Source organism: Oryctolagus cuniculus, chromosome 6 (genome assembly GCF_964237555.1).
Source record: "Oryctolagus cuniculus chromosome 6, mOryCun1.1, whole genome shotgun sequence".
In the NCBI taxonomy this organism is placed as follows: domain Eukaryota; kingdom Metazoa; phylum Chordata; class Mammalia; order Lagomorpha; family Leporidae; genus Oryctolagus; species Oryctolagus cuniculus.
In genome coordinates this window covers 3938888-3961918 of record NC_091437.1, presented here as the reverse complement: position 1 = coordinate 3961918, position 23031 = coordinate 3938888, and the positions used below count along the sequence as shown (strand labels likewise).

The window sequence follows — 23031 nt, the reverse complement described above, 5'->3', positions numbered from 1 at the left end:
AAATACTGATAGTATTGGCATTCCTCAGACGTTTCCAGACTGTACAGGTCCCCCTCAGACTAAACATAGACATGTCAAGGGCCAAACGGGAGCCTAAATCACACTAATAACCCTGAACCTACCCCAGCACTTGCTTGTGGTGGGCAGCGATTTATGGGCATTTTAATCAATTGGAACCAGGATCCTACCTTGTTGAAACTATTATGCCCATTTTAGTGAAGGGAAAATTGAGGCCCATAGAAACTTCCACAGTTGCCAGAGTCTCTGCTGATAGTAACTCTTTGTATCAAAATCTAGGTCCCTACTATGGGGTGTAGGGCCCATTGTTCGGAAGAGTGCTTACTGTATTCTCTCAGGTTTCCCTCCTCCTTCCCCTGCTCCCACCTACAGCAGCAGTTGCATATCCTCCGTTAGAGTGGCGGGTACTGGACTCCTCAGGCTTCCTCAAATCCAGTTTCCTGGCATTCTAGGACCGTGCTGAGAGAGGGCCAGGTGAGCCTGTCCGAGTGCCATGGCAGTCACCAGGCAGAGTCATCTTGCCAGTCGCCTGCTCTCAGTGGCTGAGGTGTTGATGGGAGCACGGCAGAGAATCCTAGAAGCATGCTTCGTCCTCCCTGGTTTGGAGCAGTTCCCAGTCCCCGTGAGCGGCCGTGCACACACGTGCTGTGGACACCGACGTGTTCACCTCCACCCCCAGCCTCCTTGTGCCGGGGGAGCCAGTCAGAATGCTCCTGGGCTGACCCTTCATTTGCCAGCAGGTGAGAAGTAAGGAAGCTAGCAGAGTGCTGGCCTCTCCCCTGGTGCAGCCATTTTGATCATCAGCTCCAGCTACATTAGTGGGCCAAGCATGCAAGAGACGGCAACACAGCTGGCACACCTGCAGAGGGATGGAAGCACTCTGGGGTTTGTTTTCCTCCTTCTGGTTTGTGGTTTGTCTCTTCTGTTTCAGCCCACAGGGAACTGCTCTTAATAAAATAGACTTTCCTGGGGCCGCTGCTGTGGCATAGCTGGTAAAGCCACTGCCTGCAGTGCTGGCATCCCATAGAGGCGCTGGTTCAAGACCTGGTTGCTCCACTTCCGATCCAGCTCTCTGCTATGGCCTGGGAATGCAGTAGAAGATGGCACAAGTCCTTGGGCCCCTGCATCCGTGTGGGAGACCTGGAGGAGGCTCCTGGCTCCTGGCTTCGGATTGGCACAGCTCCAGCCGTTGCGACCATCTGGGGAGTGAACCACTGGATGGAAGACCTCCCTTTCTCTCTCTCTCTCTCTCTCTCTCTCTCTCTCTCTGCCTCTTCTTCTCTCTCTGTGTAACTCTGATTTTCCAATAAATAAATAAATCTTATATATATATATATATATAATACACTTTCCTGAAACACCATGTAAACTAAATTTATAGGAATAAGTATGGGAACATTTCACAGAGTTTGTGGAAAATAGAATTGGAGGATAAGTTTATTTTGGTGCAAAAAAATTTTTGAAATCCATGTATATATGAGTTTCTTGCAAAATGCATATTATAAAAAAAACCTGTAGATTTCAAAAATTCTGGACACCAGCATAAACTTACCTCTTAATTCTATTTCCTACAAACTTTGTGAAGTATTCTCATATATATCGTCTAGATATAGAATCAGTAGAGTCTGATTTCTCATTTAATTGTGTACTCTAAGGAAGCATCCTAGAGTCCCCAGTAAAGAAGTGGTTCTGCACGAGATGCCTGGGTTGGAGAGGCGGCTCCCCGAGGCCTGCAGGAGGACCGAGTGCCGCCGCTCACCGAGAGAGCTGCTCTGGGCCGAGTCTCACCCTCTGGGGGTGGACGCCACCTTGTCTCATAGCTCCGTTGCACCGTGAAGTTAGTAACTGCGGCCTGCCTGCTGCTGAGGGTCGCAGCCTGTCACGGCAGAGCAGGCTGTCCTCGTGGCTCATAGCAGTGCTTGTGACCCTACTCGGTGCTCCCTTTCATTCCTGCTGTCACGGAGAACCATCTGAGTCGTTTGTCCTTGTTCCCGCCGTTGTCCTGGGACAGGAGGCCCTGCGTGGCGGGCGCATCTCCACTGCCCAGCCTGGTCTCTGACAGCGCAGCACCGGCTCCCGACGCCCAGCTCTCACCATGCTGCCTGGAGTCTGGGGCGCCTGGCCTCACCTTTGCTTTGCGTTTAGTTTCTCTTGTTTGTGTGGCCCGGGAGGCAAGGAGAGGTGCTAATTGTGTTCTCCAGTTAAGGGCACACCCATTGTTCTTACTAAGTATTTTTATTAATTTTTTAACTTATTAATTCCTTTTATTTCCCTTTCCGCCATTTTGTACAGGTCCTGGTGAGCTACCGGTGTTTTTTTGTATCTCACTTACATGACTGTCTTTGTATTGTTTGCTTCTGTTCCTTTTTTCTCCCCTCGGCAAAAGGTGTCTGTGTGTCTGGGGCTTCTAGTGTTCTGAGGTGACTGCCTCTCACCTCGGCTGTGGCTCACCTCTGACCTGATGGCCTCTGGTATTCCCCAGTGACTGGACACCTGTGGGGTTGGCCATGGCCGACACGTGGCCTGGTGTTCCCGAGTGTGTCTCGTGTTCTGTGGTGACTGCCTGTCTCATTGACTGTGGCTTCCAGCTTCCCAGCCACAAACCACACCCAGGGGCCTGTTCCCTCCTGCATGTCCCTTTTGGTCCTGCGGGAGTCGCTGTGCATCCTGGGTCCACAAGTGAGATCCCACAGCCCTCAGGTGTGCGTGTTCACCTTGACCAAGTCCTACAGGGTGGCCTTCCAGAATGGCTCCGCAGTCCCTCACATAGACGCTTTCATTTTCTAACCATGAATCCTTAGAAAGAATTTTTAAAGTTTTATTTATTTAAGATCTTCCATCAACGGGTTTTCTCCTCAGGTGTTTAACAGCAGGCCTGAGCCAGGCTGAGAGCAGGAGACTGGAACTCGAGCTGGTCTGCCCTGTGGGAGGCAGGAGCTGAGTACTTGCGCTAACTCCTGCTGCCACCCGTTAGCATTGGAGCATTAGCAGGAAGCTGGATTGGAAGTGGAGCAGGGACTTGGACCTAGCACTCTGCTGTGGGATGCAGGCGTCCTAGAACCCATGTCTACAGGACTGCAAGTGTGCCCCCTCGCCTTTCCCAGTGTTCTCTCACTCTGCCCCTCCCCCGTCCTCACGGCCAGCATCTCAGGGCCTGTCCTGACCTGCCCCTTCCTCTACCAGAGTTGCTGTGACTTCCGCGTCCACCCACCTCGAAGTCTGCTGTACCATGTGAGGTGACATGTTCACCACCTCTCAGGGGTTAGGATGTGGACCCCTGGGAAGCCATTATCCTCCTGCCACAATAGCCTTGCCAGGTATCAGACTGTAGGCCCACGCTCAACAGGTTTTCTTGAGAGCCTGCCAGACACCACTGAAAGTGTCGGCAAGGCTGGAGTGGGCAAAGCAGACCAGCACACCCACCCTGAGTCCCAGGTGCCCCTCAGGGATCTGACATCTGCCGTCTTTGCTTCCTCAGTTGTTGTACTCTATAGAAGTTGCTCCTTTTCTCCCTCCAAGGACCCCAGACGTACCTGCTGTTTGTGTTTGTGTCTATGTTTGCTTTATTTGCACTTTGTCGCTGGTGAATTCCCAGCTTGGATTGCTGGTTCTCCTGTCTGAGCCTCCTCTCCTGCCGTGGTCCCGCCCGTCACTGGAAACTGCTGCGTCCTGTTCCCTAGTGATGGATGGTTTGCAAATACGCGTATCTGGCCGTGTGCAGAGCAGATTTAGTGTGGTACAAGTTTGAGGTCCCACAGTATATGGATAGGATAAATGTGGAGTTCACGTCCAGACAAGCCAGGGGTATGGGTTTTGATTTCAGACAGCCCAGCCTCGTGGGCAGCCTGCTGCTTCTCCTTCCACAGACGGGTGGGGCAGGAGCTTCCTGGACTCCGCTGCATTGGTTGGGGGAGGGGAAGTTGCTCCAGCTGACCTGCAGGGCCCCCGCCCCGTGTATGTTAATAGTGTCCCTGCCCTGCTCTGGCCACACCACACCGCTCCCTCCTTCCTGACCTCCCTGTCTGCAGTCTTGTTTCTGCACCTGGAGACTTTACTGTCTGTGTGTTCACCTTGGCAGTGAATTTCTTTCCCGTTGTTTCTTTTAGTATGCAGCATTTCTATGCATTTTTAGTAGGAGTGCCTGTTGTCTTCAGTGGTGGCTGTCAGGTGCTAGACATTTGCGATTGTTCTGTAACCCCATTTTCAGCCTGCCTTCTTATCCTCGTCCTTTGTGCTGTGTGTTGTAGCTGAATCTAGACCCCGCCATCCTCTGGTACATTGGCCACCTCCCCCTGCATACATCAGGGGTTTTTATTCTGTTTCTTTCCTTTGCATTCTTCCTTTCGCGTGGCGCTTTCAGAAATGTGCCCAAATCTTACTTCTGCTGGTGCCCCAGCACTTCCTTTCCACTGTTAGGTGTCTAAGCCTTTTTTATTCTTCACTCTTTGTGCCCATGAGCTCTCTGGCCTTTGAAGAAAGTGGTGCCTTTGCTCCAGCTGCCATCTTGAATGAGCGCTTGGCGGAGCGCTCAGGGGTGCTGGGTAAGCTTTTTGGTGTCTTGTTTAGTCCTAGTTGAGCCCCCTTGCTCACGGCTGACGTCCGCTAATTCCTCCCTGTACGCCTAGCAGACACAGTAGGAGCTGTCCGTCGGTTGCTCGCCCTCCCTGTCCGTCCACAAACCCACCTTCTCATTGCTGCCCTCACCTCTTTTCCTGCCCTCCCAGAGCAAGAGGTGCTCCCTGCTGTCCCGAGTGACCTCTGCTCCCGGCAGGTGTGCTTCGGTTCCCTGCCCACTGCCTGCCTCTGCCCTGGACCTCGCCCATGCCCCACACTCCTGTTTCTCATGGTTGACTGAGGTGTTCTCGCTCGCACACCTGAAGGTGTCTCCAAGTTCAGCGTCTCCACGGCCGAAATTTTCATTTCTCTGAAAACAAAAAAATTAGCTCTTTGTTTTGTTTTCGCTGTTGTGCTGAGGGGTGCCATGAACCAGAATTCAGGCGTTCCCTTCCTTGAATATTCCAGAGACTGGTACAAGAGCCACTGGCTGCATCAGAGTGTACTTTAAAAAACGAAATTGAAATACAAGTTTATTTTCATGCAAAAAAAATTAAAAACCATGCATAGGTTTTTTGTAACCCACATTTTCCATGGCTTTTCTGCAGGCACCTCATCGTTTGCTATCTTTATTTCTGGTTCACCAGCTGGATCTGAGCCATTGGGAACCCTCTTGACTCATCAACCTTGTCTTCCCCAGTAGGTTGATTTTTATAGAGAAGCAGAGTTGATGTCATTTCCTTAGTCTCCCCATTGTCTCTTCCGTTTAATTTGCCTGTGGAATGGCTACTCAGACTTCAAGGTGAATTCCACTGCCAGCTGCCCTGTGAGGGCAGAGGCAAAGGCAGCTCCTCTGTGAACGCTCCGTGTTGGTGCCTTTCCACTGTGGTAGACACACTCCGACCCTCCCCCTCCCCCAGGTTCCAGTGTGAGCAGTTGAGCCTCTCTGCATGCGTCGAGTGGGTACTGCCTATGAGGTGGGGGAAGGGAGGGGTGGCCTTCAGATCGTGTTCTGTCATTGAGGACCTGATGAAGCAAGGCGGTGGGGACAGGAAGAGCTCCAGGATTGACCATCTCACGAGTACCAAACCCCCCTCAGGCCAGCCTTGATTTGTGGGTATCTCTTAACCCCAAAATGTGTGTGTTTAAGGAGAAACATTTCCTTTAATAAAAGTGTCATTAAAAAATCGGCATATAATATGCTAGTTAATTAGCACAAGCTGGAGCCTCAGACAACAGAAATTGATTGCCTCATGCTTCTGGAGTACGACGTCCAGAATCAAGGAGCCGGCAGGGCCGTACTCCTCCCGTGGCCCCAGAGCGTCCCTCCTGCCTCCTCCCAACCCTGCTGTTCTTCAGTTTGTGAACAGTCTCTGCCTGCATCTTCACGCGACCTTCCCTGTGCCTCTGGGTCTGTGTCTCAGATCTCCCCCTCCTCTCCCTTGCAAGGACATCAGTCATTGGATGTAGAGCCCCCCCCAAATCCATCATGAGCCCATCTTTAGATACTTGATCGAATTATGTCTATGAAAATAATGCAAGTTTTTGTACTGAGGTAGCGCTCACAGGTATTGAGGGTTAACATTTGGATGTAGCTTTGTGGGGGGGTGCGAGTCTTACCCACTGATGTGGGAAAGAGTGAGTCTCCCCCTCTCCTAGGCTAACCTATGCTGAGTCAGCAAATTGGTCTTGGCCTTCATTTCTTCTGTGTAATTACTCTTTTAAATTAATTAAGATCCCTGCTGCCCCAATCAGGAGAGACGGTCTTTTCTCTCAGCCACCTGTCTTTCTTTCCGTGACAGGCTCACCACACCCCCTTCCATTGGATTTTTCTGCTGACTAACAGTTATTAAATAATAAAGCATAGCCCAAAATAAACATATTTATATTCTTCAGTTTGCAAAGATGTTCTCCAGAGTTTTTAAACTAAACTGGATTTTTTAGACCTAGATATCATTTTAAGCAGATGTGTGGCATGCATACCTACCATCAAGAATGACTAGAAGTAATTGTCTTTATATGGTTAGAAAGAATGTAAGTACTTCTCTGTTTTTGTTTTTCATTTTCATCTAAATTTCTCATGAGGAATGTTTTACTTTTATAATTAGAAGGAAAACATTTTTAAAACTTGAGCAGTTTCAGTGGAGTTTTCGTAAATAATCTAGGACCATTTGTATTTTTAAAAAAGCAAGAGGGGCTGGCACTATGTCGTAGCAGGTAAAGCCGCTGCTTGCAATACCAGCATCTCACATGGGCGCCGATTTGAGTCCTGGCTATTCCACTTCTGATCCAGCTCCCTGCTGGCCTGCCTGGGAAAGCAGCGGAAGATGGCCCCAAGTACTTGGGCCCCTGTACCCATGTGGGAAACCCAGAGGAAACTCTTGGCTCCTGGCTTCGGATTGGCCCAGCCCCAGTTGTTGAGGCCATCTGGAGAGTGAACCAGCGGATGGAAGATCTCTCTCTTTCTGTAACTCTGCCTTTCAAATAAATAAATAAACCTAAAAAAAAAAAAAAAAAGAAAGAAAAAAGGACAAGGCGAGTAGGTCCGAGGGGATTCTAGGAACTGGCCACTGACAGTTCTGTCTGCAGCGTGGGCACTTCGGGTTTGGGAGTGATGTTAACATTGTTAATTATACAGCACTTCATATTGTCCTGCAGTGGAAACTGAAATTCAAATCTCTACCAGGCAGGTTTCCTGGTTGCTCATGGGAAAACAGACCCTCCCGTCTGCCATATGGCCTAACAGGGCGTCTGAACCAGCACCCATTGCTTGTTGTCAGGGCCATTCCACAGTGGGCCCTGTAATCTGTCACTAGCAGGTGCTTTTCTTGTCTCGGAGGTACTTTGAGTTTGACCCTGTGTCTGGCCTGTGATGGGGATGACCTGTGTCTGCCCACCTGCGGTTCCTGGAAGCCTTCGCAGAGCAGGGCCCTGGCTGCTGTCTCACTGCTGAGCACAGTTTGCTCCGAGGGAATTTTCCTATTTTGGCTCCTGATGTGCTGATGAATTATTGAAATTTCAATTACTTTTGATTCCCAAGTTAGCAGGATGGAGACTTTGCAACATTTAATATGGAAAGCTTTCCACTAGCTTTTAGAGGCACCTGTGCCTTATCCCCGCCCCTGCCTGCCGGGGCTGCTTAGCTGGGCTGGCACTGGGCTGGACTCCTGGCTTGGCTCAGTCCATCTCTGGGCCTAATATGCTTCATGGCCTTGGAGGCCCTGAAGCTGGTGCTGCCCTGGATGTGGTCCCTGACCAGCCACATGGCAACATCTTATGAGAACAATTAGATAAAGTAGGTTTCTGAACTTCAGGCCAACTACATCAGAACCCCTAGGGGTGGGGTCCTGGAATCTGGACTTTTACAACAGCTCTCAGGAGATTCTGGTACACCTAAGGTTTAGAAAGCCCTGCCTTAAGTGTCCCGTTGCTGATTCTTGCCGGCAGACTTCGGTGCCCTCCCATAAGGCCTGTGGTGCCCTTTCAGAAGAATGCTGTACTTGACGGTCAAGGATAACAAAATGGCCAGTTTCTGGAAATTATCTTCCCTTGTTTAAAATACTTTGCATATTCTGGGCATTTCAATTCTGTGCAGGTAAATGTGTGTTTTAAATGCAATTCAAAAGGCCCTGAGTTTCTCTTTTGTACACGAGGGCTGTTTGAGCGTTCGTTTCCACTATCCCAGGATGTTCCTACCCTGAGTCCTTGTGGGAAAGCTGCTGGTGCCGTCGCCTTATCTTTGTCTCAGCCTCGCCTCCCTCCCAGTGCAGAGGTCTTCTCTAAACCGTGCACGGTCAGTGATGTGCAGTTGTTCAAACGCAGCTGTGCTCTGACACCTGAGCCCTGTGACAGCTCTTGTCTCCCCACCCCAGTTCTGCCACACCGAAGCCAGCCTCTCCCTGAAGCAGCCTGCCCCCATCAAGCTCTCAGAATGACTTCATAGGGAGTGCAGTCTTCCTGCAGGGTCCAGGGCGCTTGTGTTGAAATTATGTGTCCCTCTCCTCCTCTGAACTGTGGTCGGCAGAAGAGATTTGTTCCTGGCTCCTGCGTCTGCGGTGCCCAGCACAGAGCCAGGCACGTGGGGCCAAACAAACATTCCTAACATAGCTTCCAGGGCCTTCCGGGTAACGTAGTTCCCTCGTTAATGTGAAGAGCCAGTGGTGGTCAGTGGCAGGTCCACTTAGGAATACAGTGACTTTTTTTTTTTTTTTTTTTTTTGACAGGCAGAGTGGACAGTGAGAGAGAGAGACAGAGAGAAAGGTCTTCCTTTGCCGTTGGTTCACCCTCCAATGGCCGCCGCAGTCGGCGCGCTGCGGCCGGCGCACCGCGCTGATCCGATGGCAGGAGCCAGGAGCCAGGTGCTTCTCCTGGTCTCCCATGGGGTGCAGGGCCCAAGCACCTGGGCCATCCTCCACTGCACTCCCTGGCCACAGCAGAGAGCTGGCCTGGAAGAGGGGCAACCGGGACAGAATCCGGCGCCCCGACTGGGACTAGAACCTGGTGTGCCGGTGCCGCAAGGCGGAGGATTAGCCTAGTGAGCCGCGGCGCCGGCCAACAGTGACTTTTATATGTAAGGACTTGATCAGTTTAGCCTTCCAGTATGGCTGATTCTTGCCTATAGACAAAGTGTCTGCCATCGGCCCATCTGGTCTTCTGCCCTTTGCCTGGGGAACTGCCAGCTGTGTCTGAAGTCCGTTGTGCTTTCAGGTTCGAGAGCTTCAAACCCGACTGCAGAGCGTGCAGGCCACTGGTCCCTCCAGCCCCGGCCGCCTCACTGCCCCCAACCGCCCTGTGAACCCCAGCACCGGAGAGCTAAGTACCAGCAGCAGCAGCAATGACATTCCCATTGCCAAGGTGAGTGCCAAGGACAGGACGGTGTGGGGGGCACCTTCTGCTATGTGGGAGCTTGCCATTGTGCAGGCGAGCCCGCAGCTCCCCCGGGGCTTCCTGCACTGGAGCTGCAGGGAGAGATGACCCACTAAGAGTTTTGCATCTCTCTCAGCTGCAACCTGGACCCCAGATCTCATTAATCAGTCGGCTGGAGAATGTCACAGCTGACAAGTCCCTGTTCGGAGGGAGACGTTCGTCAGGTGTGATAGCACTTGCTGGTGGATGCAGAGTTGCTCTCAAGGACTGCAGTCCAGCCAGTGGGGGTGCCTGAGTGATGAACCAGGGCTCTCCCGCTCACAGTGTGACGGTTCTGCCAGCCAGCATGCCATGGCCATCCTAAGAAGCACCACACCCTGTCTACCACAGCCCTCGGGGACTGCCAAAATGATGTTGCCCCCGCCTGCTCATCTCCACAGTGAGTTTGGTTCTCAGCAGTCAGTGTAGTAGGTTAGGTTAAAGCAGTATTTCTCAGCAGGAAGTGATTTTGTCTCCAGGGTGCCTTTGGCAGTGTCGAGGAAGACTTTTGATGGTCACAACTGGAGTGCTGCTGGCATCTCGTGGCTGGATACCAGGGATGCTACTAAACAGAACAACCCCCACAGCAAAGAGTTAGCCGTGTGAAGTGTCAGCCGTGCAGAGCACCGGAGCCCTGGCCTCGGCTGACCATAGAAAGATTGGACAAGCGAGTTGCCTTTCAGGGTTTAATGAGACTATTGAGTTGATGTGGTTGAAAGTAAGCCTTGTGAGTACATAGCCCCGGACAGTTTGCCTAAGGAGTGATGTGTACTTCTTCTGATAATTTTTTGTTTTGTTTTTTAAGATTGCTGAGAGGGTAAAGCTATCAAAGACAAGGTCCGAGTCCTCCTCATCTGACCGGCCGGTCCTGGGCTCAGAAATCAGCAGCATAGGGGTGAGTGGTCCTGGAGGCCAGGCAAGAACGTACCCACGAGAGCTGCCCAGACCGTGGCTTCTGACGCAGCACCCCCAGACTTCACCACCAGTCACCAGCTACTTATCGTGATAGATCGTACTCCGCCTCCTCCCAGAGGATCAAATTAAAATGTGCACCGCTTTCCACTTGGTGAATTACTTGGTCAGGTTTAAAGGAGGTTTTCTTCCCCCTCTATTGAAACCATTCAAGTAAAGAAACGACCAAGACCAGCACCGTAGCTCGCTAGGCTAATCCCCTGCCTGCGGCGCCGGTACCCTGGGTTCTAGTCCCGTTTGGGGCACCGGATTCTGTCCTGGTTGCTCCTCTTGTGGTCCAGCTCTCTGCTGTGGCCTGGGAAGGCAGTGGAGGATGGCCCAAGTGCTTGGGCCCTGCACCCGCATGGGAGACCAGGAAGAAGTGCCTGGCCCCTGGCTTCAGATCGGCGCAGCACGCTGGCCGTGGCGGCCACTTTGGGGGTGAACCAACGGAAGGAAGACCTTTCTCTCTGTCTCTGTCTCTGTCTCTGTCTCTCAGTGCCTAACTCTGCCTGTCCAAAAAAAAAAAAAAAAAAAAAAAGGCTTAGTTCCTAGTGATGCAAATGAAAATGTTGAGCTGTCTGCCTTCTGTCACCTGCCCGGCAGAGACCAGAGTCCTGGTGCTGTCAGAGAACTGTGTGTCTGAAAGGGAAGGTGCTCTCCCCTCAGGCCACTGCTGCCTTTGAAGTGTAACTCAGCCCCAGGCAAGACCAGCACCATCCAGTTCAGGTCTGGGGTTTTCATCCTGGAGTCCGTGGGCCTCAGGGCCTGGAAGAACCGATGGGTGGTGCAGATGGAGCTGTTTGCCTTGCTTCAGGGATACTCTCTGGAAGAGCCAGCTCTTTGATTGTCGGGGCTGAGGAGAGCCTGAAGAATATTTTTAAGGCTCCTGATTTTGAATTTCGCCCTGAATAAAAATTGCATGTATTCAAATCCAGGCCAGAGTCCAATGGTGAGAATAAAGGGATAAGCCTACACCCTGACTACAGTACACAGGGACCCCAGCGTGCAGTGGCGGGCTGTTCAGCATGAGCCAGCAGTCCAGACTTTGTTTAGCACCCAGAAGGTAGATAAAAAAGGTCTGGTGAGCCCAGCATTGCTGCCCACCAGTATGTGTTGGGTGCATGCAACTTTATTTTTGTTCTCTTCATACCAGAATTAGACAGACTGAGAACCCTTAGAGTCAGCGTGCCGTAGTCTTAGATTCCCTGGGGAGTATCAGCTCTAAATTGGTTTGCATCCGCCAAGTGACACTGTCCTTAGGGAAGCCTCTGCTCGCATGTGCAGGTCTCCAGCAGTGTGGCTGAGCACCTGGCCCACTCGCTTCAGGACTGCTCCAACATCCAAGAGATTTTCCAGACACTCTACTCACACGGCTCTGCCATCTCTGAAAGCAAGATTCGAGAGTTTGAGGTGGAAACAGAGCGGCTGAATAGGTAAGCAGAGTCCTGTGTGTTTGTGCACTGTGAGTGGGTCCAGCTGTCGCTGGGGAGGCGGTTTCCAGCGTCTGGGCTGGGAGGACTGGGAGCCGTAGCCAGGGCTGACTTCAGGGCGTGCAGCCCCTGCAGTCACCCAGGGCCTAGTCCTTGGGTGCTTTGCTGCTCTGCTCTTAGGCTGTTGCTGTTCTGAATTGTGAATAATTCAGAAGCAAGACACTTCACTGTTTGATTTTGCACAGAATTACATAGCAGGTCCTGAGGGCAGTCCACAGATTGGCAAGTAGGTCACAGAGGGCTGCAGAGAACCACAGACCAAAGGCCTGGAATGTTCTGTGAGTGTCCCGGGACGCCGGGAACTCCCAGGAACCAGCAGAGGCGTGTGGTCGAGATGGGCCTGGTGGTGGCCAGGCCTGCTGGTCTGACTCTTCCTGCTCTTCATGGCGATTTCCTAATTTTATGTCTGTCTTTGCAAATGCGCCCAACCCTGAGTCCCCACGTTCTGTGCTGTCCCACAGATCTGTTTACCAGACAGCCAGTTTTAGGGATTTTCCTCCAACTCTCACAGCAGAGGGAGCAGGAGTTTGCTGTCTCGGCTTCTGGTGAAGGCTGGTGTGTCATCCCCCTGGGGAGGCAGTTTCTCAGACAGCACAGGAGGACCCTGGCCAAGCCACGGCACCAGTCTGACTCAGCAGGATCCATGGGGGCAGGCTGGCCTCTGAGGCCGCACGCACGAGTGGCGTGGCTGCGTGACCCTCCCGTCCTTACTGGGGAATGTAGTGAGAGTTCAGAAGACATGTGGAGACTGTTCCCCACCACTGTTGCTTAATTCCATTCCTCTTGTGTATGGTGAAACAGAATTAAATTATCCTGTCAATCCTCCCTGATTTGAAGCTCTGTGAGGTAGTTCTTGAGAACTAAGGAAATGTGGCAATCCGGGTCACTTTGAATCTCAAAATTAATGGTCTCCTTATTAAATCCAAGACAGTGAAGAGGGACGGCCCTGATGCAGGCCCCCACACCAGGGAAGTGGCAGCAGCTTTCTGGGTTTTGCTGGCCTGGGAGCCACGTGTGCCCTTTGCAGTTTCCTGAAGTCGGGCACCTTCCAGGGGGCCTCAGTTCAGGGAGGACCTCCTTTCTGCAGTTCTGGGGGTTAAGCTGTTTCACGGCTGGATGTTGGGGTCCTCGCTCCTCAATTGTGTGCCAGGAGAGACGGAAGAAGGGGAATCCTTGGTGCTGGGAGCTCGCCTTGTTCCGCTGTCTGACAGGCCACAGGAGGCTCACACAGACAGCCACATGGTCCTCCACGGGACTTACCCCCTTAGAGGGTACTTACTCTCTTAGAAATGCGGAGACTGGGGCCCGCGCCGTGACGCAGTGGGTTAATCCTCCACCTGCGGCACAGGTATCCCATATGGGCACCGGTTCTAGTCCCGGCTGCTCTTCATCTGATCCAGCTCTCTGCTGTGGCCTGGGAAGGCAGTGGAGGATGGCCCAGGTGCTTGGGCACCCGCATGGGAGACCAGGAGACCAGGAGGAAGCACCTGGCTCCTGGCTTTGGATTGGCGTAGCGCGCCGGCCGTAGCAGCTATTTAGGGGGTGAACCAACGGAAAAAGGAAGACCTTTCTCTCTGTCTCTCTCTCTCTCACTGTCTAACTCTGCCTGTCCAAAAAAAAAAAAAAAAAAAAAAGAAAGAAAGAAACGCGAAGACCAAGGCCTTGAAGTCAGATACTGATTGCTGTGCCCTGAGTCCAAAGTGACTGAACGGCCAGGGAACAAGTCAGCCCCTGCTCTTTGTTCTTGTTTCCATCGTCCCCTTTGTGGTCATCACTACAGCTGGAACCTGTGGTTCTGCGTGCTCACGTGTGGTGTGGAACTCTCAAAGCTGGAGGCTTATTTACCTTCAAGAAACCCTGTGATTGCCCTGAGGGGCTGTACCAAACAGAAGGAACATTTCCTCCCTTAAAGCACCTGCTCTGCAGGCCTGGAGTGCCAGGACCCTGTGCCCAAAGCTGTCCTGCATGAAGGACCTCGGTGGCTGAGACCCCAGTGGAGAGAAGGGGCCATCAGAGAAGGAGCTGCTTTTCTCTGAAGGGAGGAGAGACCTTCCACTTTGCTGTGGCCTTGTCTAAATGCTGACAGAGACTGTGGATTCAGAAGGCTTCCACAGCCTAGGCAGCTCATGTCAAGAGCCTGGGGTGGTCACTGACGTCATACATAAGAGTGTTAATTGTTAAATCAGCAACAGGAGTCACTGTGCACTAACTTCCCATGCAGGACCTCTGTCCTCAAGGAGTTGTGTTATAATTATGTCTAAGTGCTTGCAAAAGATGTATCATTCTTTGGTGCTTCTTTAAAGTTAGTTAAGTTTCAGGACCAACGCCGTGGCTCACTTGGTTAATCCTTCGCCTGCAGTGCCAGCATCCCATATGGGTACCAGTTCTAGTCCCGGCTGCATCTCTTCCAGTCCAGCTCTCTGCTGTGGCCCGGGAAGGCAGTGGAGGATGGCCCAAGTGCTTGGGCCCTGCACCCCATGGGAGACCAGGAGAAGCACCTGGCTCCTGGCTTCGAATCAGTGCAGTTCTGGCCATGGAGGCCATTTGGGGAGTGAACCACCGGAAAAGGAAGACCTTTCTCTCTCTCTCTCTTTCTCACTGCCTATAACTCTACCTGTCAAATAAATAAAATAAATAAATAAATAATAGTTAAGTTTCTAAAAAAGAAGTGAAATTAACTTCAAGAGGCAATGATTTTGAACAGCCCTTGTCTTGACCGTTGAACAGTTGTGTTTTGTGTATGTGTATATGTGTGTGTGTGTGCAAATTGTTGAACTCTTTACTTAGTATAGAGTTGGTCTTCTGTGTATAAAATTAATTGAAAATGGGTCTTAGTGGAGAATGGGACTGGGAATGGGAGACAGAAGAGGAGGAGGAGTGGGATGGCAGGTATGGTGGGAGAATCACTGTATTCTTAAAGTTGTACTTAGGAAATGCATGAAGTTTGTATTCCTTAAATAAAGGTTTTTTTGGGAAACAATAAAATAAAGCACCTGCTCTATGTTAGGCTGTTTGACATACAAAGCAAAGTAAAACAGAAGAGGTTAGAGGAGATAGACAAGGACAAGGGGAGTTACGAGCCAGCTCCAGGAAGGACGTCAGGACACTGACAGGAGTGGGGAGGGGTGTAGGGAAGGTGGCCCTGAAGGTGGGAGGGTTCCATTGAGGCGTCATGGAACAGAGGAGCAGCCTTCTGACAAACGAAGAGGTTAGGGAGAGCTGGACAGCAACCTTGAATAAATAAAATGGTTTTAATTGAGGGAAGAACAGGGTCTGATTTACTATTGGAACGATCACTCGGGTGAAGAATGGAAAGGCTGGGAGCGAGAGAGTGGGAACAAGGGCCAGGGCAGCCCATTGAGACGGCCTCAGGACCAGGTCAGGATGTGTGCAGTGGCACAGTCAGCAGAAACCACAGCGGGGTTGGACTGGGATGCGAGAGACAGGGGTGGTCTTGAAGAAGACGCTGGGGCTGGGTTTGAGGGGTGGCGTTCACTGAGATGGGAAGATAGGGGAGGACGAGGTCTGGGAGAAACCAAGAATCCCTTTTTGGAGCGTAACGCAAGATGGCCGCGGGCCCCCCATGGAATCATCCGTGGCATGCGGAAGAGGCCTGAGCCGGAGGAGTTTGGAGCCACGGAAACCCAGATGCCCGTTGAAGTGGCGCTGAGTGACGTTACCCACAGAGGGGAATTACTGACAGGGCCCAGGACCAAGACCTGAGCCAACGCCAGCCTCGCAGACGTGACAGAGAGTGAGGAGACGGGGAAGAAGTGGTCTCTAAGGCAGGACAGAGAGCAGCAGAGCCTTCCGGACCTGAGCGTGGGGCCAAGCGTGGGGCCGAGCAGGGCCCTGCGGAGGTCTGGGAGCCCATTCCGGGGACCGAACATTCACCGGAGCGAGCTGGCAAGTCAGCGAGGCAGTGGGGACCATGTCAGGACGTCTCGACCTGAGCAGGGGCAGGGGAAGCTTGTGACACCTTGCCTCGACTTGACCCTGGGGTCGCAGAGCCTGACGGGCAGTTCTGGGCTCGCCCAGTGTCCCGCACTGTGGCAGGCAGCCCCGTGTTCTGCTCTGAGATGTGACTAAGGTTTGTCTCAAGGCAGGTCGCCTCCAAGCCCTGAATGTTCGGGAGTCGTTTGCACTGTCTGTGTCTTTAAGACTTTGTGGTCAGAGCCCTACGAAAGAGCATGCCCCATGGAAAGTGAATCCCCTCGTCTAGGGCGTGCATGTCCCAGGACACAAAGTGGGGAAGATGAAGTTTCAGGTTTTGTTTTCTAACTTGCCGCAAACTCATTTGTGCTGAGTATGCACTTCTAACTCCAATAAAACTGGAGAGTTCCCAGGACTTGGGCCACCAGGACTTAAAGCTGCCGCTCTGTAGCCTGGAAGGAGCACTGGATGCGGTCCCCAGCTCCTGGTCCACTTCCCTCTGGAAGCTCTCAGGGGTGTATTCTCAGGTGTACTTGCCAGTTCGTCTTGTACTTCTGTTCCGAAGTGAATGTTTGATAGCACGTAGTCTGGCCAGACTGCCTCATTCAGATCCCTGGGCAAAGTACTTATCCTTCTGTGCCTCAGTTTCTTCAACTGAGAAATGAGTATAATACTTCAAAGGGTAGTGGGGGCCGGCGCCACAGCTCACTAGGCTAATCCTCCGCCTGCAGCGCCAGCACACCAGGTTCTAGCCCCGGTCGGGGCACCGGATTCTGTCCCGGTTGCCCCTCTTCCAGGCCAGCCCTCTGCTGTGGCCAGGGAGTGCAGTGGAGGATGGCCCAAGTGCTTGGGCCCTGCACCCCATGGGAGACCAGGAGAAGCACCTGGCTCCTGGCTTTGGATTGGCGCAGCGTGCCGGCCACAGCAGCCATTGGGGAGTGAACCAACAGAAAAGGAAGACCTTTCTCCCTGTCTCTCTCTCTCTCTCACTGTCCACTCTGCCTGTCAAAAAAATAAATAAATAAAACAAAGGGTAATGGGAATATGGTTTAGGAAAGACTAGACACGCACAGGTATTGGAGCAGGTATTGGAGCAGGTGTAGCCTGTTAAGCTGTTGCTTGGGACGCCCACCTACTGTCTCAGAGTGTTGGTTCAAAGTCCCAGTTCCTCCGTCTCCTGTCCAGCTTTCTGCTAACTTGCCTGGGAGGGAGCAGATGATGACCTAGTTTCTTGAATTCCTGCCACCCACTTGGGAGACCCAGTTGGAGCTCCTGGCTCCTGGTTTTGGCATGGCTCAGCCCCAGCTGTTGTGGGATATTTTGGGGAGTGAACCAGCAGATAGGAGATCTCTGTTCTCTGTTTCTATGTCCTTCTGCCTTATGAATAAATAAATATATCTTTAATAAAAAAGAAAAGCAGATGTAGCTGTTACTGCCGTACCCTGTCTCCCCTGTGCCTGTGGAGTGGGACTTAGGGATGATGTGCACTTGACATGACTCTCAAGATGCCCTTGGGGTCACATGGCTGTCCCCTTTCCTTGCGCCTCGCACAGAACCTGGCACATAGCACCTGTAGAATGGGTGGAGAAGTAACTGGGCGGGGTGGGGGGGGCAGCGCTGTGGTGTAGCGGGTTAACGCCCTGGCCTGAAGCGCTGGCATCCCATATGGGCGCCGGTTCTAGTCCTGGCTGTTCCTCTTCAGATCCAGCTCTCTGCTATGGCTTGGGATAGCAGTTGAAGATGGCCCAAGTCATTGGGCCCCTGCACCCACGTGGAAGACCTGGAAGAAGCTCCTGGTTCTTGGCTTCAGATCGGCACAGCTCCATCCGTTGAACTGGGGAGTGAACCAGCGGATGGCAGACCTCTCTCTCTCTCTCTGCCTCTCCTCTCTGTGTAGCTCTGGCTTTCAAATAAATAAATAAATCTTTAAAAAAAAAAAAAAGGCATCTGATTAAATCTTTAAAAAAAGTAATCAGGGGGCTTATTTTTATTTGAGTCACATGAAATTTACTGATTCTTTTATTTGGAGTTGTTTCCTCGATTATTTTTGACAGATTTGTTAGAACATCTGACAAGTCCACATCCTGACATATTTCTGGCCTGAATACAAATGAGACAACTAAAATAGTAGTGAATTAATTAACAGCCCTCGTGTAAAAGTGGTTTTTCTTCTTTTGTAGCCGCATTGAACACCTCAAATCCCAAAATGACCTCCTGACAATAACGCTGGAAGAATGTAAAAGCAACGCCGAGAGGATGAGCATGCTGGTGGGAAAGTACGAGTCCAACGCCACAGCGCTAAGGCTGGCCCTGCAGTACAGGTGGGCAAGACGCACGCTCCACCTGGGTAGCCACTTCAGATTCTCAGGACTGCAGCCGTGATAAACCTGTGTCAGAGCAGCAACCAGGCTGTTAGAAGACGTAGTCGGGGGTAGGAGCAGTCGACACTGGTGTGATGCGTACTGAAACTCGGCCAGGACCCTGTCGCAGTCAAGAGAATAAAGGTCATGAATTTGCCATTAGTGGGGTATCTTTCCGATGACATACTCAAGTAAGGCTTTATTTCATTTAAGCAGTGACTCAAAATGTTGATTTTTGTGTTCTATATTTGCTTTTCTGGTGTTTAATAATTTTTATCTATAATTTATTTTATGTATAATGTATTCTGCGCGTTCAGTGTGTCATAGTTTTTCATGTTGCTCAGTAGTGTCTTTTGAATAGCTGTATCCTCTGCATTGAGTTTATGTATTTTTTTATTTTATTTAATCATTTCTCTAAACAAATTTTAGACTTTTGCAGATTTTTGATATTGGAAATAATACTTGAGTAAGTAATATAGGTGACATCTTCATTTGTTTGAATCTTTTCTTTGAGATAAAAATATCTGAAACAGGAGGTATAGGTCAAAAGACGTGACTGTTTTTATGGTTCTTCAGATAGGCTGTCACTTTTTCCCCATTAAAACAAGCCATTTTGGAGACAGCGTTGTGGTGTAGCAGGTTAAGCCACTGTCCACAGTGCCTGCATCCCATATGGGTGCCAGGGTAAGTCCTGGCTGCTCTACTTCTGATCCAGCTCCCTGCTAATGAGCCTGGAAAAGCTGCAAAAGATGGGCCAAGTACATGGGCCCCTGCACCCAGGTGGGAGAGCCACACGAAGCTCTGGCTTCCGCCCAGCCCAGCACTGGCCATCTGGGGAGTGAACCAACAGATGGAAGATCTCTCTCTCTCCCCCCTCTTTTTCTCTGTAACTGTTTTCAAGTAAATAAATCATTTAGAAAAAAAAAAGTCATTTTAAATAACCATAACTCAGTTATTGGTGAGCAAGTGAAATAAAAATGTCTCTCTCCCTTTTTTTTTCTGCCCCGTGAGCTTTGGAGTACGTCTGCTTTTAAATTACTGCTTGTTTAAAGCTACACAACTGTGTTACAGTACTGTCTTCATAGGTTTAATTTATTAGTGATACCGGCTCCAGTATATTTGCCAAGGTGTCAGAGTGGCTGACTAATTGCAAACAACCTGGTAAAAAGTTCAGTACTGCTTTATGGAACATATTATCTTCAAAAAAAAAAAGTTAAGCCAAGGCGTATGAGACCAGAGCTGGAGAGCAGCGGTTCTGGTTTGCAGACCCCCAGAACGGGCCGCCGGCTGCCTGCGCCTGCAGCTGAGCTCTTCCTCGCGGACACCGAGTGTCCTGGCAGCTCCAGGCTGAGGCCTGCGCGACTGTGGAGGGAAGATCTGCCAGCACGTGCCGTGATTGAGCTCTTGTCCTTAACTCACCAAGGGCAGTGGAAGTAAAGGCAGGCACAGGCAGGTGGTCTCCTCATCAAAGGAGTGCTCTCCCTGCTCTGCCGGGGCAGCTAATCAGGCCTTGGCTTGGGGAAGAAGTCTTGCTACCGGCAGCCTCCTGTCAGGGCTCCCGCAGGTGTCACACACGTGTTCTACCCCGTCTGGAGGGGCCTGCACGGCCCAGGTGCGGGAAAGGGGCCGCTCACACGGTGGATGATGGACACAAAGTAGTTCATCCTCTGAACCGTCTGAATTCCTCCTCTCATGAGAGCTGTGGAGGCTGAGGCGTGTTCTGAGGGGACTTTACAAGCACCTTCTGTGCTGTCTGCTGTAGCAACCACTAGCCACGTGTGGCTGTTGAACTATTAAGTACAGCTACTGCAATGGAGGAACCAAGTCTTTCGTTTTATTGTAACTTAAAATGTTAAACATTTAGGGCTGGTGCCGCGGCTCACTAGGCTAATCCTCCTCCTAGCAGCGCCGGCACACCAGGTTCTAGTCCCGGTTGGGGCGCCGGATTCTGTCCCGGTTGCCCCTCTTCCAGGCCAGCCCTCTGCTGTGGCCAGGGAATGCAGTGGAGGATGGCCCAGGTGCTTGGGCCCTGCACCCCATGGGAGACCAGGAAAAGCACCTGGCTCCTGGCTCCTGCCATCGGATTAGCGCGGTGTGCCGGCCGCAGCGCACCGGCCGCGGCGGCCATTGGAGGGTGAACCAACGGCAAAGGAACACCTTTCTCTCTGTCTCTCTCTCTCACTGTCCACTCTGCCTGTCAAAAAAAAAAAAAAATGTTAAACATTTAAGTAGCCACATGTGGCCAGTGGCTGCTGCATTGAGTTGCACGGTCTGGGTCACAACTGTCTCCTCCGGGGTCTCCTGCCAGTACCAGTTTGAGCTAAGTGGTTCTGGTCAAGCTGTCAGCCAAGGCTGCGTCACCTGCAGGACCAGCTGCTGTGAGGCCTCGCTCCTGAGGTTGTTGGCTGGAGGACTCCACCCCCCAGGGCCAGCTGGGAGTCTGCAGGCCAGGGCAGCTGGCCTTCTACAGAGCACGACACTGGGAGAGAAAGCGGAGTGGGAGGAGGTGACGGAGAGGCAGTCACATTGTTTCTAATAACCTGATTCTGGATGTGACATGCCGCCACCTCGCCACATTCTTTAGTGACACACACCAGCCCTGGCACCAGCCCCTGGTCCCATAGCTCCACGGTGTGAGTACCGGAGTGCCGGGCTCAGTGGGCCACACGGAGGCCCACTCACCAGGGGACCGCCCTTCTTGTCTAGCCTGCCGTCCAAGGGGCAGCGATGTCCTGTGCCTCCTTTAGTGCTGTTCTCGAGTGTTTCTAGAACTTAGTTGGAAGTCACAACAAGAACAAAGACAGACCTAACAGAATGAGCCACCCCCTTGTCCAGCGGCTTTCCTGGGTGCTTTCCTGCTCACGTTGATGGTGAGGCTGGGCAGCCGCTGGTTGCCTCCCCCCGAGGACAGCACAGGCTTTGGAGGTACCCCCTGCAGTCTGAGACCACCACCTTGATCTTATGCTTGTGTTTCAGTGAGCAGTGCATCGAAGCTTACGAGCTGCTCCTGGCGCTGGCCGAGAGTGAGCAGAGCCTGATCCTGGGACAGTTCCGCGCGGCCGGTGTGGGCTCCTCCCCGGGTGAGTGCTCCGCCTGGCCCCTGGCCGAACCTCCTGGTCTCGTTTCCTTGCCTCTGTGCTCTCCACTCGTCACCGCTGCTGACACTGAGTCATCTCACGGCAGCGTGAAACGTGCCCGTCAATGTGCTCTTCAGTGCCCTCATGACTGAGCGGGCAGCTTGTTGATGGTGATGCCACCTGGAGCAGAAACAGTTACAGAAAAGGTGAAGCACACAGGCCTTAGAGTCCTGGTCTCCTCAGCTGACAGCGGGCCCACTTGGAGCAGGAGGGCCGCCAGTGATGAGTGGGCCGGCTCTGGGATGCTGCTGGCTGGGGGCCTTGTGCTGCCCAGGGGCCTTTGTCTCCTCTCACTGCTTTCTTGGCCAGGACTCTCCTTCATCCCAGTGTCCCGTGACTAAGCAGCGCTAACTGTGAGCCCCACTCCACAGTGGCACGGGGCTGTCTGATGACCTGCCTTGTCCCCCCACCTACACCCACTCCACAGTGGCACGGGGCTGTCTGATGACCTGCCTTGTCCCCCCCCACACCCACTCCACAGTGCAACGGGGCTGTCTGATGACCTGCCTTGTCCCCACACACACACACACACACACACACACACATATACACCCACTCCACGTGGAACAGGTCTGTCTGATGACCTACCTTGCCCCCCCCCCCACACACACATACACACCCACTCCTCAGTGGAACGAGGCTGATGACCCACTTTGTCCCCACACACACACCCACTCCACAGTGGAACGGGGCTGTCTGATGACCTGCCTTGTCCCCCCCCCACACACACATATACACCCACTCCACGTGGAACAGGTCTGTCTGATGACCTACCTTGTCCCCCCCGACACACACACACACACACACACCCACTCCTCAGTGGAACAGGGCTGTCTGATGACCCACTTTGTCCCCACACACACACACACACACACACCCACTCCACAGTGGAACAGGGCTGTCTGATGACCTACCTTGTCCCCACACACACACACACACACAGCCGGATCAAGGCCCTCCCTGTTCCCCTAACCCCACTTCTGTCCCTCAGTTTGAGTGAGTGGAGGGGTGTCTTACCTACAAACAACATAAATGCAGCGGCCTAGGCAGCAGCAGCTGCTGTAGTTTGGCCGGTGATGTGGCTGGGCCCTGCACACTTTAGGAAGATAGCAGCACATACAGTGCTTGAGAGGAAAGAGAGATGAAGGGAAGAAGCTTGCCCCTCTCGGTGACACGGCCCTACCTCCACTTCCTAACAGTAGCAGCTTGGAAGAGCAAGGACAGGTATACAGGAAGCCAAAGTGGCCAGTAACCCCAGAGCCAAAGGTGGTAGTGACCAGACCCTCTGCCGCAGTGACTTGAGCTTGGTCTCAGGGCCCGCAGCTCTTCAGGGAGCCTGCGTTTTGCTGGGCCCGACCTCACCCCTTCCAGGCACCTTCTGAGTACATGTCTGTCCTCACCAGCTCCCTCGCCTCCCTGGACCCTGGCTTTGCACTGACCCTCACGTGCTCTTCCTTCTCTGGTTTTGACACGCGCAGGACTCTGAAGAAGGAAGTGCTGGGCTGTGGGTGTTAATTTCCTGCTTTCCGTCCAGGGCACCCACCAAGGGAGCAGGCCTTTATTTGTATGGGTGGCCATCTTCTCCTCCTACTCCTGGGTTTTCTCTTTCTTTTTTAGTAGTATTACATTCCCAGCCTCAAAGTGGAAATTCTGCCAGCATTTCCATTAGAAACCTCATTT

The 23031-nt window shown here is 52.2% G+C and overlaps 1 protein-coding gene across 5 annotated transcripts in view; it reads left to right on the top strand.

The window, feature by feature from the left end:
- MCC (MCC regulator of WNT signaling pathway) overlaps positions 1-23031 on the top strand; it is a 446323-nt gene that overhangs the window by 393096 nt on the left and 30196 nt on the right. For all 5 annotated transcript variants that reach the window (XM_017337630.3, XM_070076011.1, XM_070076012.1 and 2 more), the window contains 5 exons: positions 9280-9426; positions 10283-10372; positions 11716-11864; positions 18035-18175; positions 21191-21294. In XM_017337630.3, coding sequence (XP_017193119.3) covers positions 9280-9426; positions 10283-10372; positions 11716-11864; positions 18035-18175; positions 21191-21294 — 631 coding nt within the window. The remainder of the gene's footprint in view (positions 1-9279; positions 9427-10282; positions 10373-11715; positions 11865-18034; positions 18176-21190; positions 21295-23031) is intronic.